This window comes from Hemicordylus capensis, chromosome 5 (assembly GCF_027244095.1).
Source record: "Hemicordylus capensis ecotype Gifberg chromosome 5, rHemCap1.1.pri, whole genome shotgun sequence".
Classification (NCBI taxonomy): Eukaryota; Metazoa; Chordata; class Lepidosauria; order Squamata; family Cordylidae; genus Hemicordylus; species Hemicordylus capensis.
Window position 1 is genome coordinate 165,851,947 of NC_069661.1, and position 15,830 is coordinate 165,867,776.

General features: G+C 45.2%; 2 protein-coding genes across 11 annotated transcripts in view; one reads left to right on the forward strand and one right to left on the reverse strand.

The window, feature by feature from the left end:
* The window catches only part of LOC128326466 (basic proline-rich protein-like), a 65,322-nt gene extending 58,488 nt beyond the window's left edge, over positions 1-6,834 (reverse strand). For all 5 annotated transcript variants that reach the window (XR_008308064.1, XM_053253359.1, XM_053253358.1 and 2 more), the window contains exon 1: positions 6,633-6,834. Coding sequence is in view for 4 of the 5 variants with exons in the window: in XM_053253359.1 (XP_053109334.1) it covers positions 6,633-6,670 (38 nt within the window). In the remaining variant the exon portion in view is untranslated. The remainder of the gene's footprint in view (positions 1-6,632) is intronic.
* A 2,340-nt stretch (positions 6,835-9,174) lies between these two features.
* POT1 (protection of telomeres 1) overlaps positions 9,175-15,830 on the forward strand; it is a 138,922-nt gene continuing 132,266 nt past the window's right edge. For 3 of the 6 annotated variants that reach the window (XR_008308063.1, XM_053253347.1, XM_053253351.1), the window contains exon 1: positions 9,175-9,283. The gene's annotated coding sequence lies outside the window, so the exon portion shown is untranslated. Of the gene's footprint in view, positions 11,118-15,830 lie in introns of all 6 variants that reach the window. The other 3 variants (XM_053253345.1, XM_053253344.1, XM_053253346.1) reach the window with 3 other exon arrangements.

Genomic DNA, 15,830 nt, shown 5'->3' on the forward strand with positions numbered 1-15,830 from the left:
AATCATGTGAAGCAGTTTGGGTGGGGAAGTATCATCCAAACCAGCCCTTCACCATCTAGTGATAAATAGAGAACAAAATGAGAAAACCAACAGCCAGGATTTCTTTTTTTAAAATGTAACCTTTAAATAATCCTTGCTGAAAAAAGCTCTTTATGGGTATATACAGTAACTATTCAGTAAATTTACTCATTGTATTCTGGGGATTTAATTTGCTGCACTTTGCTACCTGAATGTACTTGCTACGTATCTCATGCCATTAAGTATGTCATAATAATGAATGTGCCACTGCTCTCTTCAGGCATTTTAAAGATTAAACGTTTTCCATGATACTGTTTTGATTTTAATTAGCTTTTAGATACTAGTGCTACATTTGTTTTGAGTTTGCAAGGAAATAAAGAATTCATTCCTTCTAAACTGTTTTCTTTCATTATTGTAATCCCAAGATATGCGTCATACTGGGACATTTGCTCAATGAGAAATGATTCTGTGTGTGTTGTGTGTGTACACACTATAAAGGTAAAGTGTGCTGTCAAGTTGGTGTCAACTCCTGGTGGCCATAGAGCCCTGTGGTTGTCTTTGGTAGACTACAGTAGGGATTTATCATTGCCTCCTCCCGCACAATATGAGATGGTGCCTTTCAGCATCTTCCTATATCACTGCTTCCCGATATAGGTGTTTCCCATAGTCTGGGAAACATACCAGCAGGGATTCGAACCGGCAACCTCTGGCTTACTAGTCAAGTCATTTCCCTGCTGCACCATTAGGTGGCTTCACTATAGACTACAGTTTATAGACTACAGTAACCCATTTCAGGACACAGGCTGCTTCACCATAAGTGAAGAAAGCAAAAATGACTCTCACTGTTAAGACAGCTGAAGTTTTAATATAAAGACTTATGCAGAAATATCATCACAGCAAGAGAATATTACAACAGAGTGCAGAGCAGTTATTATACCCAAAGATAGATGCAAACAAATACTGGGCCATTGTTCATTTTAGCAGAGGGCTATTGGGAGGACAAGATAAGATTAATTGAATCATTTGCAAGTTTGACAATAGGATGACACAGCTAAACTAATTAGCCAAGTACAGAACAGCAACTAGAGGATAATTAGCAAGTGTATTAATTTAGCACAGTAGATATCTCATTTTAAACAAAGACATTGATACTGCCTTTGTGTACAACAGGCAAACATTTTTCAGATTTTTAATTAATGTTTCCAAACCCTCCTGAAGAACTTGATGCTCAACCCAATAAATTCAGTGGAAAGAATTACCACTTTTTTCAATCCAAAACGTATTTGGCATGATCCAGGAAAAAGAAAGCATTTTCAATTCCCATTTATTTTAATGGGGCAGCTTTAAGCGCATACTTAACTCTCCCCCTGAATTAAATAAGAATCGAAAGTACTTGACTGTGGGTGGATGGTGCCCACCATAAGCTAGTTGGCTGAAGCTGTATTATAGGTACATGTAAACCCTATTCATACATTGCATTGTATGCAGGGTACAGATATTTTGAACATAATGTGTGAATAGGGTTGTAGTTTGTTAACATGATTTGAAATCTGATTTCATGATCAGGAGGGTGTCAAACTTCATTAAATGGATTTGGTGTACTCATCATATCAAAAAAAGGTTTGTTGGATGACTGAAATACTCCAGGGAGATATGTTATCTCAAACTCTCACAGACTGATAATTGTTTTGACTCCTCATTATTCATACTCAACATTAAATTTAGCAATTCAGTTTGTGTTTGTCAAGCAAGAGCTGAAGTGGGTTTGGATGAAGCAAATGCACCTTCAGATTCAGCTATAATGTTGACTGGGTAGTACCCTTGGGCAAATCACTGTCTTTCAGTTTAACCGGCAATAGAGTCTTGTGATCCTGAATATACCTCCCCAAGTCCCTTGGAGGAAGGGAAAGTGACAAATATAATGAATGTTCAGTGGAGCCCCTCCCCCCCCCCACCATGTAGGTGGATTATGGTGGGCTTACCAGAGCCCACAGAAGTGGCTTCTAGGATTTGCTGTTCAAGGAGAAGCTTCACCAGCCTTAAAAGCTGTCCAGCTTGGGGTGGGACAAGGTTTCCCACTAATACCTTGACTTTGGAGTCAGCTGCGAAGAGCAATTGGTCTCTCGGCCATATCAATGCTCAGAGCTGGAGCGTAATCACCCATACAAAATGTAGGTGACACAGTGGGGCCAGGCCAGTAATGTAGTTGAGATTTTGCACTGTAAGGACATGAGCAATGATTCCCTTCTTTGATAATTGATAGTTTGATAGGAGCCAGCGTGGTGTAGTGCTTAGAGTGCTGGACGAGGACCGGGGTGACCCCAGTTCATATCCCCATTCAGCCATGATACTAGCTGGGTGACTCTGGGCCAGTTACTTCTCTCTCAGCCTAGCCTACTTCACAGGGTTGTTGTGAAAGAGAAACTCAAGTATGTAGTACACCACTCTGGGTTCCTTGGCAGAAGAGCAGGATACAAATGTGATGATGATGATGATGATGATGATGATGATGATAATAATAATAATAATAATAATAATAATTATTATTATTATTATTATTATTATTATGTTAATGAAACTGTGGCCCATTTCTTCAAATGACTGGTTCATGTCTTCATTGGTTTAGGGGCAATATTGTGTGCTTTAAGATTTTGTTAGGCATTTTTAATCTAGTAACATTATAACTAACGTTTAAAGAATGACTCACCCTGCTTGGAAAAGAATTATACCAGGTAGAATCAATTGAATTCATGAAATCTGTATTTTAAAATGAAGTGCGTATTTGTGTTACTTCTTAGAATGATACTTTGTTCTAAACTAGGACTTTTAAAAATAAAAAATAGGTATTTCAAAACTTATATTCCCTAGGTTCTCTTCCCCCCACCCTGCCACGTCTAGATCCTGGTTACACAAGTATCTAATATTATTCAAAAACTGTTGATTCAGGATAACAAACTTCAACCTCCAGTGACTGTTGCTGGTGTCTATCTTATGTTTCTTTTTAGACTGTGAGCCCTTTAGGGACAGGAATCCATCTTATTTGCTTGTTATTTCTCTGTGTAAACTGCCCTGAGCCACTTTTGGAAGTGCAGTATAGAAATTGAAAGAAGAAGAAGAAGAAGAAGAAGAAGAAGAAGAAGAAGAAGAAGAAGAAGAAGAAGAAGAAGAAGAAGAAGAAGAAGAAGAAGAAGTCAAAATAATTGACATAGCAATACCAGGGGATAGCAGAATAGAAGAAAAAGAAATAGAAAAAAATCACCAAATACAAAGATCTACAAATAGAAATTGAAAGTCTGTGGCAGAAAAAGACCAAAATAATCCCAGTGGTAATTGGCACCCTGGGTGCAGTTCCAAAAGACCTTGAAGAGCACCTCAACACCATAGGGGCCACAGAAATCACCATCTGCCAATTACAAAAAGCAGCTTTACTGGGAACAGCCTATATTTTGCGACGATATCTATAATAACCAACAGTATTGATGATAAAATTCAGCCATCCCAGGTCCTTGGGAAGGACTCGATGTCTGGATAAAACAAACCAGTCAATAACACCTGTCTGACTGTGTAAACAAGAAATAATATAATCATTTATTAAATAATAATAATTATTATTGGTTGTTATTATTATTACTTCTTGTCTGCATAGTCAATCAGGTGTTATTGACTGGTTTGTTTTATCCAGACATTGAGTCCATCTCAGGTCCTTGGGAAGGACTCGATGTCTGGATAAAACAAACCAATCAATAACACCTGTTTGTGCAAATAAGAAATAATATTAATAATAATAACAACCAATAACTTCTCCTGAATAGTATTGGATATTTAATATATTCATTAAACTGCAATTGTTGGGTTTCTTGAATGAGTTTAAAAAAATCACGATTCTACTCTCTTGTAAGCAAATGTTGATTTGGGATAATAACCCTGAATAAACCTTTGCCTGTGGGGGGAATGGAATCACATGGAGCCAGTTCCAACAATATGGCTGACCAGAGCACTTGGAGAAAAGAACTGGTGTGCAACTGTATGTTGAAACGACATCTTTAAAATCAATAGATATCTTTTTACATGGTAAAAGCAAAATCAGCTACTCCAATTGTTAATCATGAGACTGCATACATATGCAGACATAACATGCAGATGCGTTCAGACATAACAGGAAATCAGAGGTACCTTCACATCTGGCTTCCTAATCTGAATGTCCGAATTCAAGAAAATTGAGCTTGTGGGGAAAAGTGACCTGCGGTTTATCTCCCCGAACGCTTTAGGCGCCACAGACTCCATTTCTGCAATGCCACTGTTATATACAGGGGAAATTGCTGAAAACCACACCTCGCCCTTGCAAATAAAAATCCTGGTACATCAACACAGGGTTAGTCAGGATCAAGATCTAGGCTAGCATGCAATAATTTCATAGCCATTTCATTGTCTCCATGCAATAATTTTATAGCTATTGTTTTGTTACAGAGAAGCCAAGTGATTCACCTCTATAGAGTTTTTGTCAAAAGCCCTATTTTTCAAAATCTAATCCAGAATTAAACTCCATAATACATCCATACTGTATTATGTATGATATGCCACTAAAAAACCTGACATTGAGTGATGCTGATGTGTGAATAATGCATATTCATCTCAGAAAAGGAGTTTTTATTGTCCAGGTGTCTGCATATGAATTTATGCATCTGTCTTTCTGATGTGTGTCACTCAAGTTCATAGAGAAAATCAACATCAAAATCAAAGCATAGCTGTAGTTTTAACCCCTTTGTAAGAAAAACTACAAAACCTTCTGCACCTTTTGCTCACCTCCTTGTCAAATATATTGAAAATAGAATGACAAAAATATATTTATACCCCAAAAAAGCTTGAATGAATGAACCCAGGCAAACAGATTTGCACCCACAGTTTGCTAGGGTAGAACGAAGACACAACTTTATATCTGCAAACAAAAATGGATTTGGCAACACGAAGGCAGAGATTGAAGTGATGATAGTGTTCGGGCCATCTGCTGGATAGTTAAAGGGAGGATGGCTCAGGGAGGAAATGACTTGCCTCACGAGCAAGAGGTTGCTGGTTTGAATCCCTGCTGGCATGGTTCCTGTATCGAGCAGCAGCGATATAGGAAGGTGCTGAAAGGCATCATCTCACACTGCACTGGAGATGGCAATGGTAAACCCCTCCTGTATTCTAACAAAGACAACCATAGGGCTCTGTGGTCACCAGGAGTCAACTCTGACTTGGCACAACTTTACCTTTTTACCCTGCTTGGTGTTAAAATAAAAAAGCCAGTTGTGTCAGCAGTAATAGCATCTGAACATCATACCAAATCCCCAGGATCACTATGAGGAATGGGAAGAATCTGGACCCTCAAGGCCAATCAGGGATACCACCAAATATTTCCTTCCTAATATTGTCAACAGGCAGCCAGCTTCAATCTATGTTGATTCCTGTGTAGTATAGCCCATCATTCCTTGTGGTTGATGAGGAGAAAGATATTGTCCTATTAACTCTTTTCCTTTTATAGTCAGGAAGCAGAACACAGAAATGTAATTCTTACTCAGATCTTCTTGTTCTGTGCCCCACTCCTGGCAGACAATACAGAAGGCTGTTTGACCAAGCTTTGAGTGGAACAACATGCTGGCTGTTAAGTTTTTTTTTAAGTCTAATGGAGGTTTAAGGATATGGAGGTTGCAGAGAAGTTAAATGAGTTCTTTGCGTCCGTCTTCATGGCAGAGGATCCTGAGCATATACCTGTTCCTGAAACAGGCTTTTCAGAGATGGAGGCTAAAGAATTGAGTCAGATAGAAGTGACAAGAGATGATCTTCTAAACTGTCTGGAAAAACTGAAAACTAGCAAATCACAGGGCCAGATGGCATCCATCCAAGAGTACTCAAAGAAGCTATTCTCACGACCAGCAAAAACAGGGCTTGAGGTCTGAAGGCGGGGTTAGCACTACCGTGTGGAACCTCAGCAAACTCCCAAACAGGGCTCTGTAAAAAGAGGGTCACCCAGTTCCCAGCCCCTCCTCTAAAACCAGGTTCAGCAAGCAGGGGAGGTTGCCTACCCCCTCCCAGTGCCCGTGTGGAGCCACGGAACGCTGTGGAACGCTGCTTGAGGCTCCCTCCCATACCATAGAGACTGGATAACAGAGTGGGCTGCAAAGCACAGCAGAAGTTTGTTTGGGGAAAGCCTGTCCGGCAAAGAGCACTGAGCGTCCTTAAAGTGGCAGGCACCTTGCAAATGAGCCCAAGGGAAAATATGAACATAGGAAGCTGCTTTCCACTGAGACAGACCATTAGTCCATCCAGCTTAGTACTGTCTTAGTCCTGTCGACACAGACTGGCAGTGGCTTCCCGAGGCTCTCAGGCGGGATTCCCACTCAGCTCAACCTGGAGATGCCAGGCAGGGAGCTCAAATCCTTCTTCCTATAGCAGCCCTATCCCCTATGGGGAATAGTTGCACAGACACATGTCATACTATTCATTCATTTTACATTTTACTAGCTGACCCTGCACAGAGCATCTGTGAGGACTTGCACTGAGCATGTGGCATTGCACCCCCACAACACTCTCGCTCGTTCTCGCCACCCCCGCTTGCTCTCGCCACCCCCGCTCACCTCTCGCAAGTCTCTTGCCACTCCCGCAACGCTCTCATTCGCTCTCGCAACCCCGGTTGGCCCCTGCAAGTCTCTCGCCACTCCAGCAACGCTCTCGCTCGCTCTCGCCACCTGCAAGTCTCGTGCTCGTGCTCTCTCTCCTCCGTCTTTCTATCTCTGTCTCGCAGTCCTTGCTTCCCCCTGCCACTGCCAGGGACTGTCGCCTGCTCGCCTGACAGCCTCTGAGCTCCCTGCCACTTCACAGCGCCCCCCCCCCCATGCAACTGTCAAACTGCTTTCCAGCCGCCCCACAGGGCGCATGGCCCGTCTAGAAGAATTAATAATATAGAATATCCCACTCTTCCTCCAAGGAGCCCAGAGCAGTGTACTACATACTCAAGTTCCTCCTCACAACAACCCTGTGGATTAGGTCAGGCTGAGAGTGAAGTGACTGGCCCAGAGTCACCCAGCTAGTTTTTATGGCTGAATGGGGATTTTTGTGCTCCTTCCTGTCCCCTGCAAGTCACTGGACAAGAGCAGGAGTGTCGCTGCCCGTGCCTGCAGCGTGGTGTAGTGGTTAGAGTGCTGGACTAGGACTGGGGAGACCCGAGTTCAGATACCCAGCAACCTTGCTCTATCCAGGCGGAAACTGCACAGGTGATGGGGCTGTTGCTCTCCCCTTCCTGGTGCCTGGGGGGCGGGGAGTGTTGCTGCTGTAGCTGCTGCTGCTGGGAGCCAGTTCAAAGAGAATCGGGCTAGAGATGCGCTCAGCAGAGATGCTGAGGGAGCAGCCCAAGAATCAAGTCCCTGCCCCACTCAGAATCCAGGGAAAGGCAGGGTAGGGAGCAGCAGCAGTCTTGCCAATGCTCTCCTCCTTCCCAAGCAGACGGCAGCTGCTCTGGGTGGGTCCAACAACGTCTCCAACAGGCAGGGAGCGGGTGGGATGGCCGGCTGACCTTCCTGCAGGCAGGGAAGCCCCTTCTCGAAGCACAACAGGCCCGCCGCACATCTCACCTCCAGAGACTCCCAGAGGTTCAGCCCGCTGTCGCACTCGCTTCCAGGCTGGGCCATGGCAGTGGCAGCAGAACTGGCCACTGCTAACCGGCCCTGGTTAGCAGTGGCCAGGAAGGAGAGCCCCACCCTCCAGCGGGGTGCTGCAAAATGGCCCTGTTTTGCAGCACCCCGCTGGAGGATGGGGCTCTCCTTCCTGGGCGTGCTCCTGCCCTCACACCTCACAGCTGTGTGAGAGGGAGCCCTTCGCACCCTGCGAGGGGATGTTGAAATGTGCTCCATGAGGGGAGTGTGTGGGGCCCTCGAACATGCGAGGCCGTCGCATATGGCCAGTGGATGGGGTGGGTGGACGGATGTTCAACATCAGCATCACCCATCCGCCGCTGAGCCAAACTGCTGATCTTTGCAAGTATTCTAGCCACCATGTGTGCGGGGGGGGGCGGTGCGGCTGGAGCCAGCTCCCGTGGTGGCGGGGGGTGGTGGAACAGGAGTGACCGCTAGACTGACAGACTGTCCACGCAAGGGTCATGGAGGCAGATGGTCAGCCCAGCAGCCGCTCCCGCTCTGCCCGCCACTGCCCCGGCGGCGGTGGGGGGGGGGGACTGTGCTCACATGGTGACTGGGATACTTGCAAAGTGTTTCGGCCTCATGGTGGCAATGGCAGCAGCGGCGGGGGGCTTGCGGTGGCCGCAGGGGGCTCAGCGGTGGGCAGAGCAGCTCCTACACCCACTCGCCTGGTAACGTGAGTGGCCTCTGTGCATGTGCAGAGGACCAAAATGGGTTGCAGATTGACTTCTCTGTTATTTGGGAGGCTGCCAGGGAGTGGCAGTGGCCAATTGATGGGGAGGCAGAGTTGCCACTTGGCTACGGTGGCCGTGGGGGAGCAAGGAGGGTTCTTACCATCTACAGACACTATACAGTGGGATGGGTGGTGGCATGGAGGCCACAGCTGCGGGGAGGGTGAGGGGGCAGAGCAGGTTCCCCTTCTCAAACCATGCTGTTGTACAGTGGGATGGGGTGATGGGGGCTGCCACAGCAAGAGTGAAGGGGGTGGTGGCACATGTGGCAAGGAGGGCAGGTGCACACTCCCCATTGCCTGTCTACCCATCCACTGTGATCAGGGGGGCAACTGGACAAGGGTGGTAGGAGACACATCTCATCGCCCTTGCCACCAACTTAGTGCCTGGGCTAGTTGTGGGGCATCTGGCAGCTGCTCTCACCGGCATCTGGCAACTGCTCCGGGGGGCATCTGCTGTGTCCCTCCTGGATCTGGGGTGTGTGTTGGGGTTTGTGTGTGTTCAAGTTGGCTATTCCTTTGCTGGCAGCTGCAGCTGCTCTCTTCTCTCTCCTGCCTTGTTGTGAGCAGGGAGTTTTTGGCATGGGGACCGAGTTCAGTGCCTTAGACAGTGCTGCAGTTGCCAGGAAAGGGTTAACTGAGGCTACCAATCAGGGGGCAGCAGAGCGGGACTGCAGCTTGGAGCCCTCTGAGTGGTCTCCTTGGGTCACATGCTTGCCCCATCCACTCAGGGAACTGCTCATCATGGGCGTGGCTGGAGGACCAACAATGCTACCTGGGGCTAGAGGGAACCTCAAAATGTTAACCGTGTGTCGCTCACACTCCCTGCCGGGTTTGCAGCATGTGCCCGTCTGTTTGCTATGAGGTAAAAATAGAGTTCTATCTGCTTTCAGGAGGTAACCTTGTTTTCTGCTCATCTGAATAGCTTCAAGAAATTCAAATGTGAAATTGCCGACCTCCTTGCTAACGTATATAACTTATTCCTGCAATCAGGTGCTGTACTGGAGGACTGGAAAGTTGCAGATGTAACACCGATTTTCAAAAGGGGATCCAGGGGTGAGCCGGGAAATTACAGGCCAGTTAGCTTAACATCCATTCCAGGCAAATTGATGGAAAGCATCCTCAAGGATAAAATTGTAAAGCACATAGAACAACAGGCCCTGCTGGCAGTGAACCAGCATGGGTTCTGCAAATGTAAATATTGCCTCACAAACCTTTGGGTGTTCTTTGAGAGTGTCAACAAGTGTGTGGATCAAGGTGATCCTGCTGACATAGTATACCTGGACTTCCAAAATGCTTTTGACAAAGTTCCTCATCAAAGACTCCTGAGAAAACGTAGCAGTCATGGGATAAGCGGACAAGTACATGTGTGGATTGCTAACTGGTCCAAGGACAGGAAACAGAGGATAGGTATGAATGGAGAGTTTTCACAATGGAGGGAAGTAAAAGGTGAGGTCCCCCAGGGATCTGTACTGGAACCGGTGCTTTTTAATTTATTCATAAATAATCTAGAAGTTGGGGTAAGCAGCAAGGTGGCCAAATTTGCAGATGATACCAAACTCTTCCAGGTAGTGAAATCCAAAACACATTGTGAGGAGCTCCAAAAGGATCTTTCTAAACTGGGTGAGTGGGCAACAAAATGGCAAATGTGGTTCAGTGTTGGCAAGTGTAAAGTGATGCACATTGGGATGAAAATCAGCCCCCCCCCAACTTCAAGTATACGTTGATGGGGTCTGGGCTGTCAGTGACTGACCAGGAGAGAGATCTTGGGGTCGTGGTGGACAGCTCATTGAAAGTGTCGACCCAATGTGCAGCAGCTGTGAAAAAGGCCAATTCCATGCTAGGGATCATTAGGAACGGGTTTGAAAATAAAACTGCTAACATTATAATGCCTTTATACAAAGTGATGTTGTGGCCACACCTGGAGTACTGCATACAATTCTGGTCACCATATCTAAAAAAGGACATTGTAGAACTGGAAAAGGTGCAGAAGAGGGCAACCAAGATGATCAGGGGCCTAGAGTTGGGGTACCGTGTGAATGAGGCAAGACTACAACACCGAGGGCTATTTAGTTTAGGGGGAAAAGACTGGGGGGAGACATGATAGAGGTCTGTAAAATCATGCATCATGTGGAGAAAGTGGATAGAGAGAAATTCTTCTCTCACACACAGAACACTAGAACCAGGGGTCATCCCATGAAACTGATTGCCAGGAAATTTAGGACCAACAAACGGAGGTACTTTTTCACACAATGCATAATCAACTTGTGGAATTCTCTGCCACAAGATGTGGTGACAGCCAACAATCTGGATGGCTTTAAGAAGGGTTTGGATAACTTCTTGGAGGAGAGGTCTATCAACGGCTACTAGTCAGAGGGCTATAGGCCACCACCAGCCTCAAAGGCAGGATGCCTCTGGGTACCAGTTGCAGGGAAGTAACAGCAGGAGAGAGGGCATGCCCTCAACTCATGCCTGTAGGCTTCCAGTGGCATCTGGTTGGCCACTGTGTGAAACAGGATGCTGAACTAGATGGGCCTTGGGCCTAATCCAGCAGGGCTATTCTTATGTTCTTACAGACCCAGCCTTTCTAACTCTCAACTCTTCTTTCTCTTTTCACTCTCCATGCTGACCACAACTGAGGCACTGCCTAATTGCAGAAACTGTACAGTTACCTGCCAAGCTCCCCTAAAATAGCAAGGGTAAGTAGATAAGAAAGAGAAACATCAAGAGCATCATTCAATAGCTACTCATGACCAGGGCCAGCCTTAGGAGCTGGTGAGCCAAAAAAGGGAAGAAGACTTCCTTCGAAATTGGAAGGCCTGTCCAAATGAAGAGAACAGAAAGGAACACAAGCTCTGGCAAAAGAAATGCAAGGCAACAATAAGGGAGGCGAAAAGAGAGTTTGAGGAACATTTAGCTAAAAGCATCAAGGGGAATAACAAAAACTCAGAAGCAGGAAACTTGCCAGGGAGGCGGTTGGACCATTAGACAATGAGGGAGTCAAAGGGATTATTAAGGAGGATATGGAGGTTGCAGAAAAGTTAAATGAGTTCTTTGCGTCCGTCTTCACGGCAGAGGATACTGAGCATATACCTGTTCCTGAAACAGGCTTTTCGGGGATGGCGGCTAAAGAACTGAGTCAGATAGAAGTGACAAGAGATGATCTTCTAAACTGTCTGGAAAAACTGAAAACTAACAAATCACCAGGGCTGGATGGCATCCATCCAAGAGTCCTCAAAGAACTCAGATGTGAAATTGTTGACCTCCTTGCTAAAATATATAACTTATCCCTGCAATCAGGTTCTGTACCAGAGGACTGGAGAGTAGCAAATGTAACACCAATTTTCAAGAAGGGATCCAGGGGTGAGCCGGGAAATTACAGGCCAGTTAGCTTAACATCCATTCCAGGCAAATTGATGGAAAGCATCCTCAAGGATAAAATTGTAAAGCACATAGAACAACAGGCCCTGCTGGCAGTGAACCAGCATGGGTTCTGCAAATGTAAATATTGCCTGACCAACCTTTTGGAGTTCTTTGAGAGTGTAAACAAGTGTGTGGATCAAGGTGATCCAGTTGACATAGTATACCTGGACTTCCAAAAAGCTTTTGGCAAAGTTCCTCATCAACGACTCCTGAGGAAAATTAGCGGTCATGGGATAAAGGGACAAGTACATGTGTGGATTGCTAACTGGTTGAAAGACAGGAAACAGAGGGTAGGTATAAATGGAGAGTTTTCGCAATGGAAGGAAGTAAGAAGTGGGGTCCCACAGGGATCTGTACTGGGGCCGGTGCTTTTTAATTTATTCATAAATGATCTAGAAGCAGGGGTAAGCAGCATGAGATGGCCAAATTTGCAGATGATACCAAACTCTTTCAGGTAGTGAAATCCATAACTGATTGTGAAGAGCTCCAAAAGGATCTCTCCAAACTGGGTGAGTGGGCGACAAAGTGGCAAATGCGGTTCAATGTTGGCAAGTGTGTAAAGTGATGCACATTGGAATGAAGAATCCCAACTTCAAGTATATGCTGATGGGATCTGAGCTGTCGGTGACTGACCAGGAGAGAGATCTTGGGATCGTGGTGGACACCTCGTTGAAAGTGTCGACTCAATATGCGGCTGCAGCAGCTGTGAAAAAGGCCAATTCCATGCTAGGGATCATTAGGAAGGGGATTGAAAATAAAATGGCTAACATTATAATGCCCTTATACAAAACTATGGTGTGGCCACTCCTGGAGTACTGCGTACATTTCTGGTCACCACATCTAAAAACGGACATTGTAGAACTGGAAAAGGTGCAGAAGAGGGCAACCAAAATGATTAAGGGCCTAGAGCACCTTTCTTATGAGGCTAGGCTACAACACCTGGGGCTATTTAGTTTAGAAAAAAGACAACGGCGGGTAGACATGATAGAGGTCTATAAAATCATGCATGGAGTGGAGAAAATGGATAGAAAGAAATTCTTCTCCCTCTCACATAACACTAGAACTAGGGGTCATCCCATGAAATTGATTGCCAGGAAATCTAGGACCAACAAACGGAAGTACTTTTTCACACAATGCATAATCAACTTGTGGAATTCTCTGCCACGACATGTGGTGACAGCCAACAACCTGGATTAAGAGGGGTTTGGATAACTTCATCAAGGAGAGGTCTATTGACAGCTACTAGTCAGAGGGCTGTAGGCCACCTCTAGCCTCGGGGGCGGGGTGCCTCTAGGTACCAGTTGCGGGGGGAGTAACAGCAGGAGAAAGCGCATGCCCTCAACTCCTGCCTGTGGCTTCCAGCAGCATCTGGGAGGCCACTGGGCGAAACGGGATGCTGGACTAGATGGGCCTTGGGCCTGATCCAGCAGGGCTGTTCTTATGTTCTTATGTTATGAGCCACATGGTCACCCAGGGTATCTACCTGAAGGGGGCACCATGCTGAGCTTGGTGGGTTGCTGTTTGATGACTGTATAATGAGCCAGAGAGAAAGAGGGAAGAAGGAGGAGGGAGAATCTGGAGAAGGTTGGTGGGACTTCAGTAGCATCTCAAAACTGGAAAAGGGGAGCAGTGTCAGCAAAGCAGTATATTACTGAGAGGTAACTCTGGGGCCTTTTCATGGGCATTTCTGAAAAGCCTGGAAACAATAGCGGGACCTATTATACTACTAGGTTTTGCAATGCTGTACAAGACACACCACTTGGCAAAACTGATAAATTGATTGGGGCGGGGGGGTGCACCAAGAGAGCATCTTTGCCTAAGCCACTATCTGTCCTATGATTAGCCCTGCTCATGCCATTAGGAAAACTACCTTTTCTCCAAAAAGATCTACAAAAGTAAATCTAATTGGGGTCAGGAGTTGATGCAAGTATGGATAGAGGAATTATTGCTGTTAGTTATTTCCTTACAATAGGAGTGGTTGCTGAAGCTACATTGTTGGGTTACCTAAAGTCACTACTCTGTGGGCCTCCTGGGAGAACAACATCTGGAAAGACCTTTGGCAACAAATTAAGGTGCTTTTCTTTCATACCCTCCTCCATCATTCATGCTACCTTCTTACTTTGGTTCCTCAGAATAAACTCAGCTGGGTGCATAGTGAATATGTTGTGAGTGCCCTTAGAACATCATTTGATTACATTGTTTAGTCTTCAGTTCGTCACATTTGACTTTTATCAGGCTATTTAGTTAAACCATTTTTATATTTAATGTAGTTTCTGGACTATTAGCTGCCCTGATTTCCAGGGCTTTTAGCTGTTTTATTGGTTTTATTGTGTTTTAATAGTTTGATTTTAATTTTTAATTTGTTTTTAATTGTTTTTATTATGCTGTGAACCGCCCTGAGCCGTATCAGAAGGGCAGTATAAAAATCTAATAAATAAATAAATAAATAAATAAATAAATATTAGGGCAGCACAGGCTTTGAAACTTCCCAGAGCAAATAACTCACATGATCACACAGAAACTGGCTTGATTTATTTCAATTAATTTCAACAGAATCAAATAATGCATTGGTGATATTTTTAATGATTCCTGAATGGTCTTTGTTTACAGGCATGAGTGACTGAGATTGCTTTTAATAAAATAGAAGCCAAAAATATCTCTTTTGTGGCAGCGTTTCTGATGGTTGGCTTTAAGGAACCCTTTTCAACAAGATTTCTAATGAGCTCATCATAGCTAGCTACTCATGCTACAAGCCCTGTGTTTCAGCATGATCCTTAAAAGGACATTTCCTCCACTAATATTCCTTAGCAAGCACTGTGTTTTGCAGTAGCTGTGAATGGAATAATGGGTAAGAAAGAACATTGACAATTTGCCCCTATGCCCTCTGCCTTCAGCCCTTCTAGTCACAGATCATGAAACTAAGCTTCTGTGTTGAGTAAAAATGAGCTGATTTTACTGGTACAGTCAGTACATGGAGAGTTGATTCCACATTCCACCATTATAAGCCCTGAACATTCTATTGCTTATAAAAGCAAAACCATTTGTCTGATCTGCCTGGCCATCAGCACACATTCACTAGGTGACAAGAGACACATCCCCTGCAACTCTGGTGAAGATCTAGTAAAATATGGCTTAGATAGAGCAGTTTTTATCTTTGGAACAGGGGTTTAAAGGGTAGGCGACATTCTTTTGGACTGAGGAAATGGTATTTAAATGATTTTGTAGCCCATTTGCATAGTTCCAGCCTTTCAACTGCATGCCAGAAAAATGACTTTCGTATATCCCTCTGGGACCCAATCGATGGTTATTTCACAATTGATCCTCAATGTCGCATTTTAAGAGGCTAAAAAATGCATCTTTAATGCTAAAATAATCTGTGCAGTAGGACTCTTGAAGCTATGGTGCCCACAGCATTGCCCATAACCAGCTCTTTCCCAGTCAGAGTCCTTCAGTTTCCTTCCCTGACCTCTTCTTTCCTTTCCCCACTGCAGCTATACCTTTTAGAACTGTTCCTTTGCCTTAGAAAAAGCACTGTTCAACTCCAGTCATTGGTTACATCATTTACTCCACTGTCACTGGTTCTTCAAAACCACAGCCCAAACCGGTGCACCACTCTGTGCAGCCGGATGTAAGTGGGATTTGGGGCGGGGGGAGGAGACATGCTCCATTTAGCTAGTCTGTGAAGGGTTTCTCTGGGCTCCTCTAGGCTGTTGTGTGTGTGTGTGCGTGTGCGCATGTGCGCACACACGTGCACATGCGCACGCATGTCTCCAGTGTGTGTTTGTGGAGGGGGTGGCAGCAGGGTGTGTGTGTGTGTGTGTGTGTGTGTGAGAGAGAGAGAGAGAGAGAGAGAGAATGCCTGCAAAGTAAGTAAGTGAGTGAGTGTGTGTGTGTGTGTGTGTGTGTGTGTGTGTGTGTGTGGCTGCTGTGTGTCTTTGTCACTTATGTACAACCTTTACACTGTTTTGCTAATAACACCATCCTGAAGG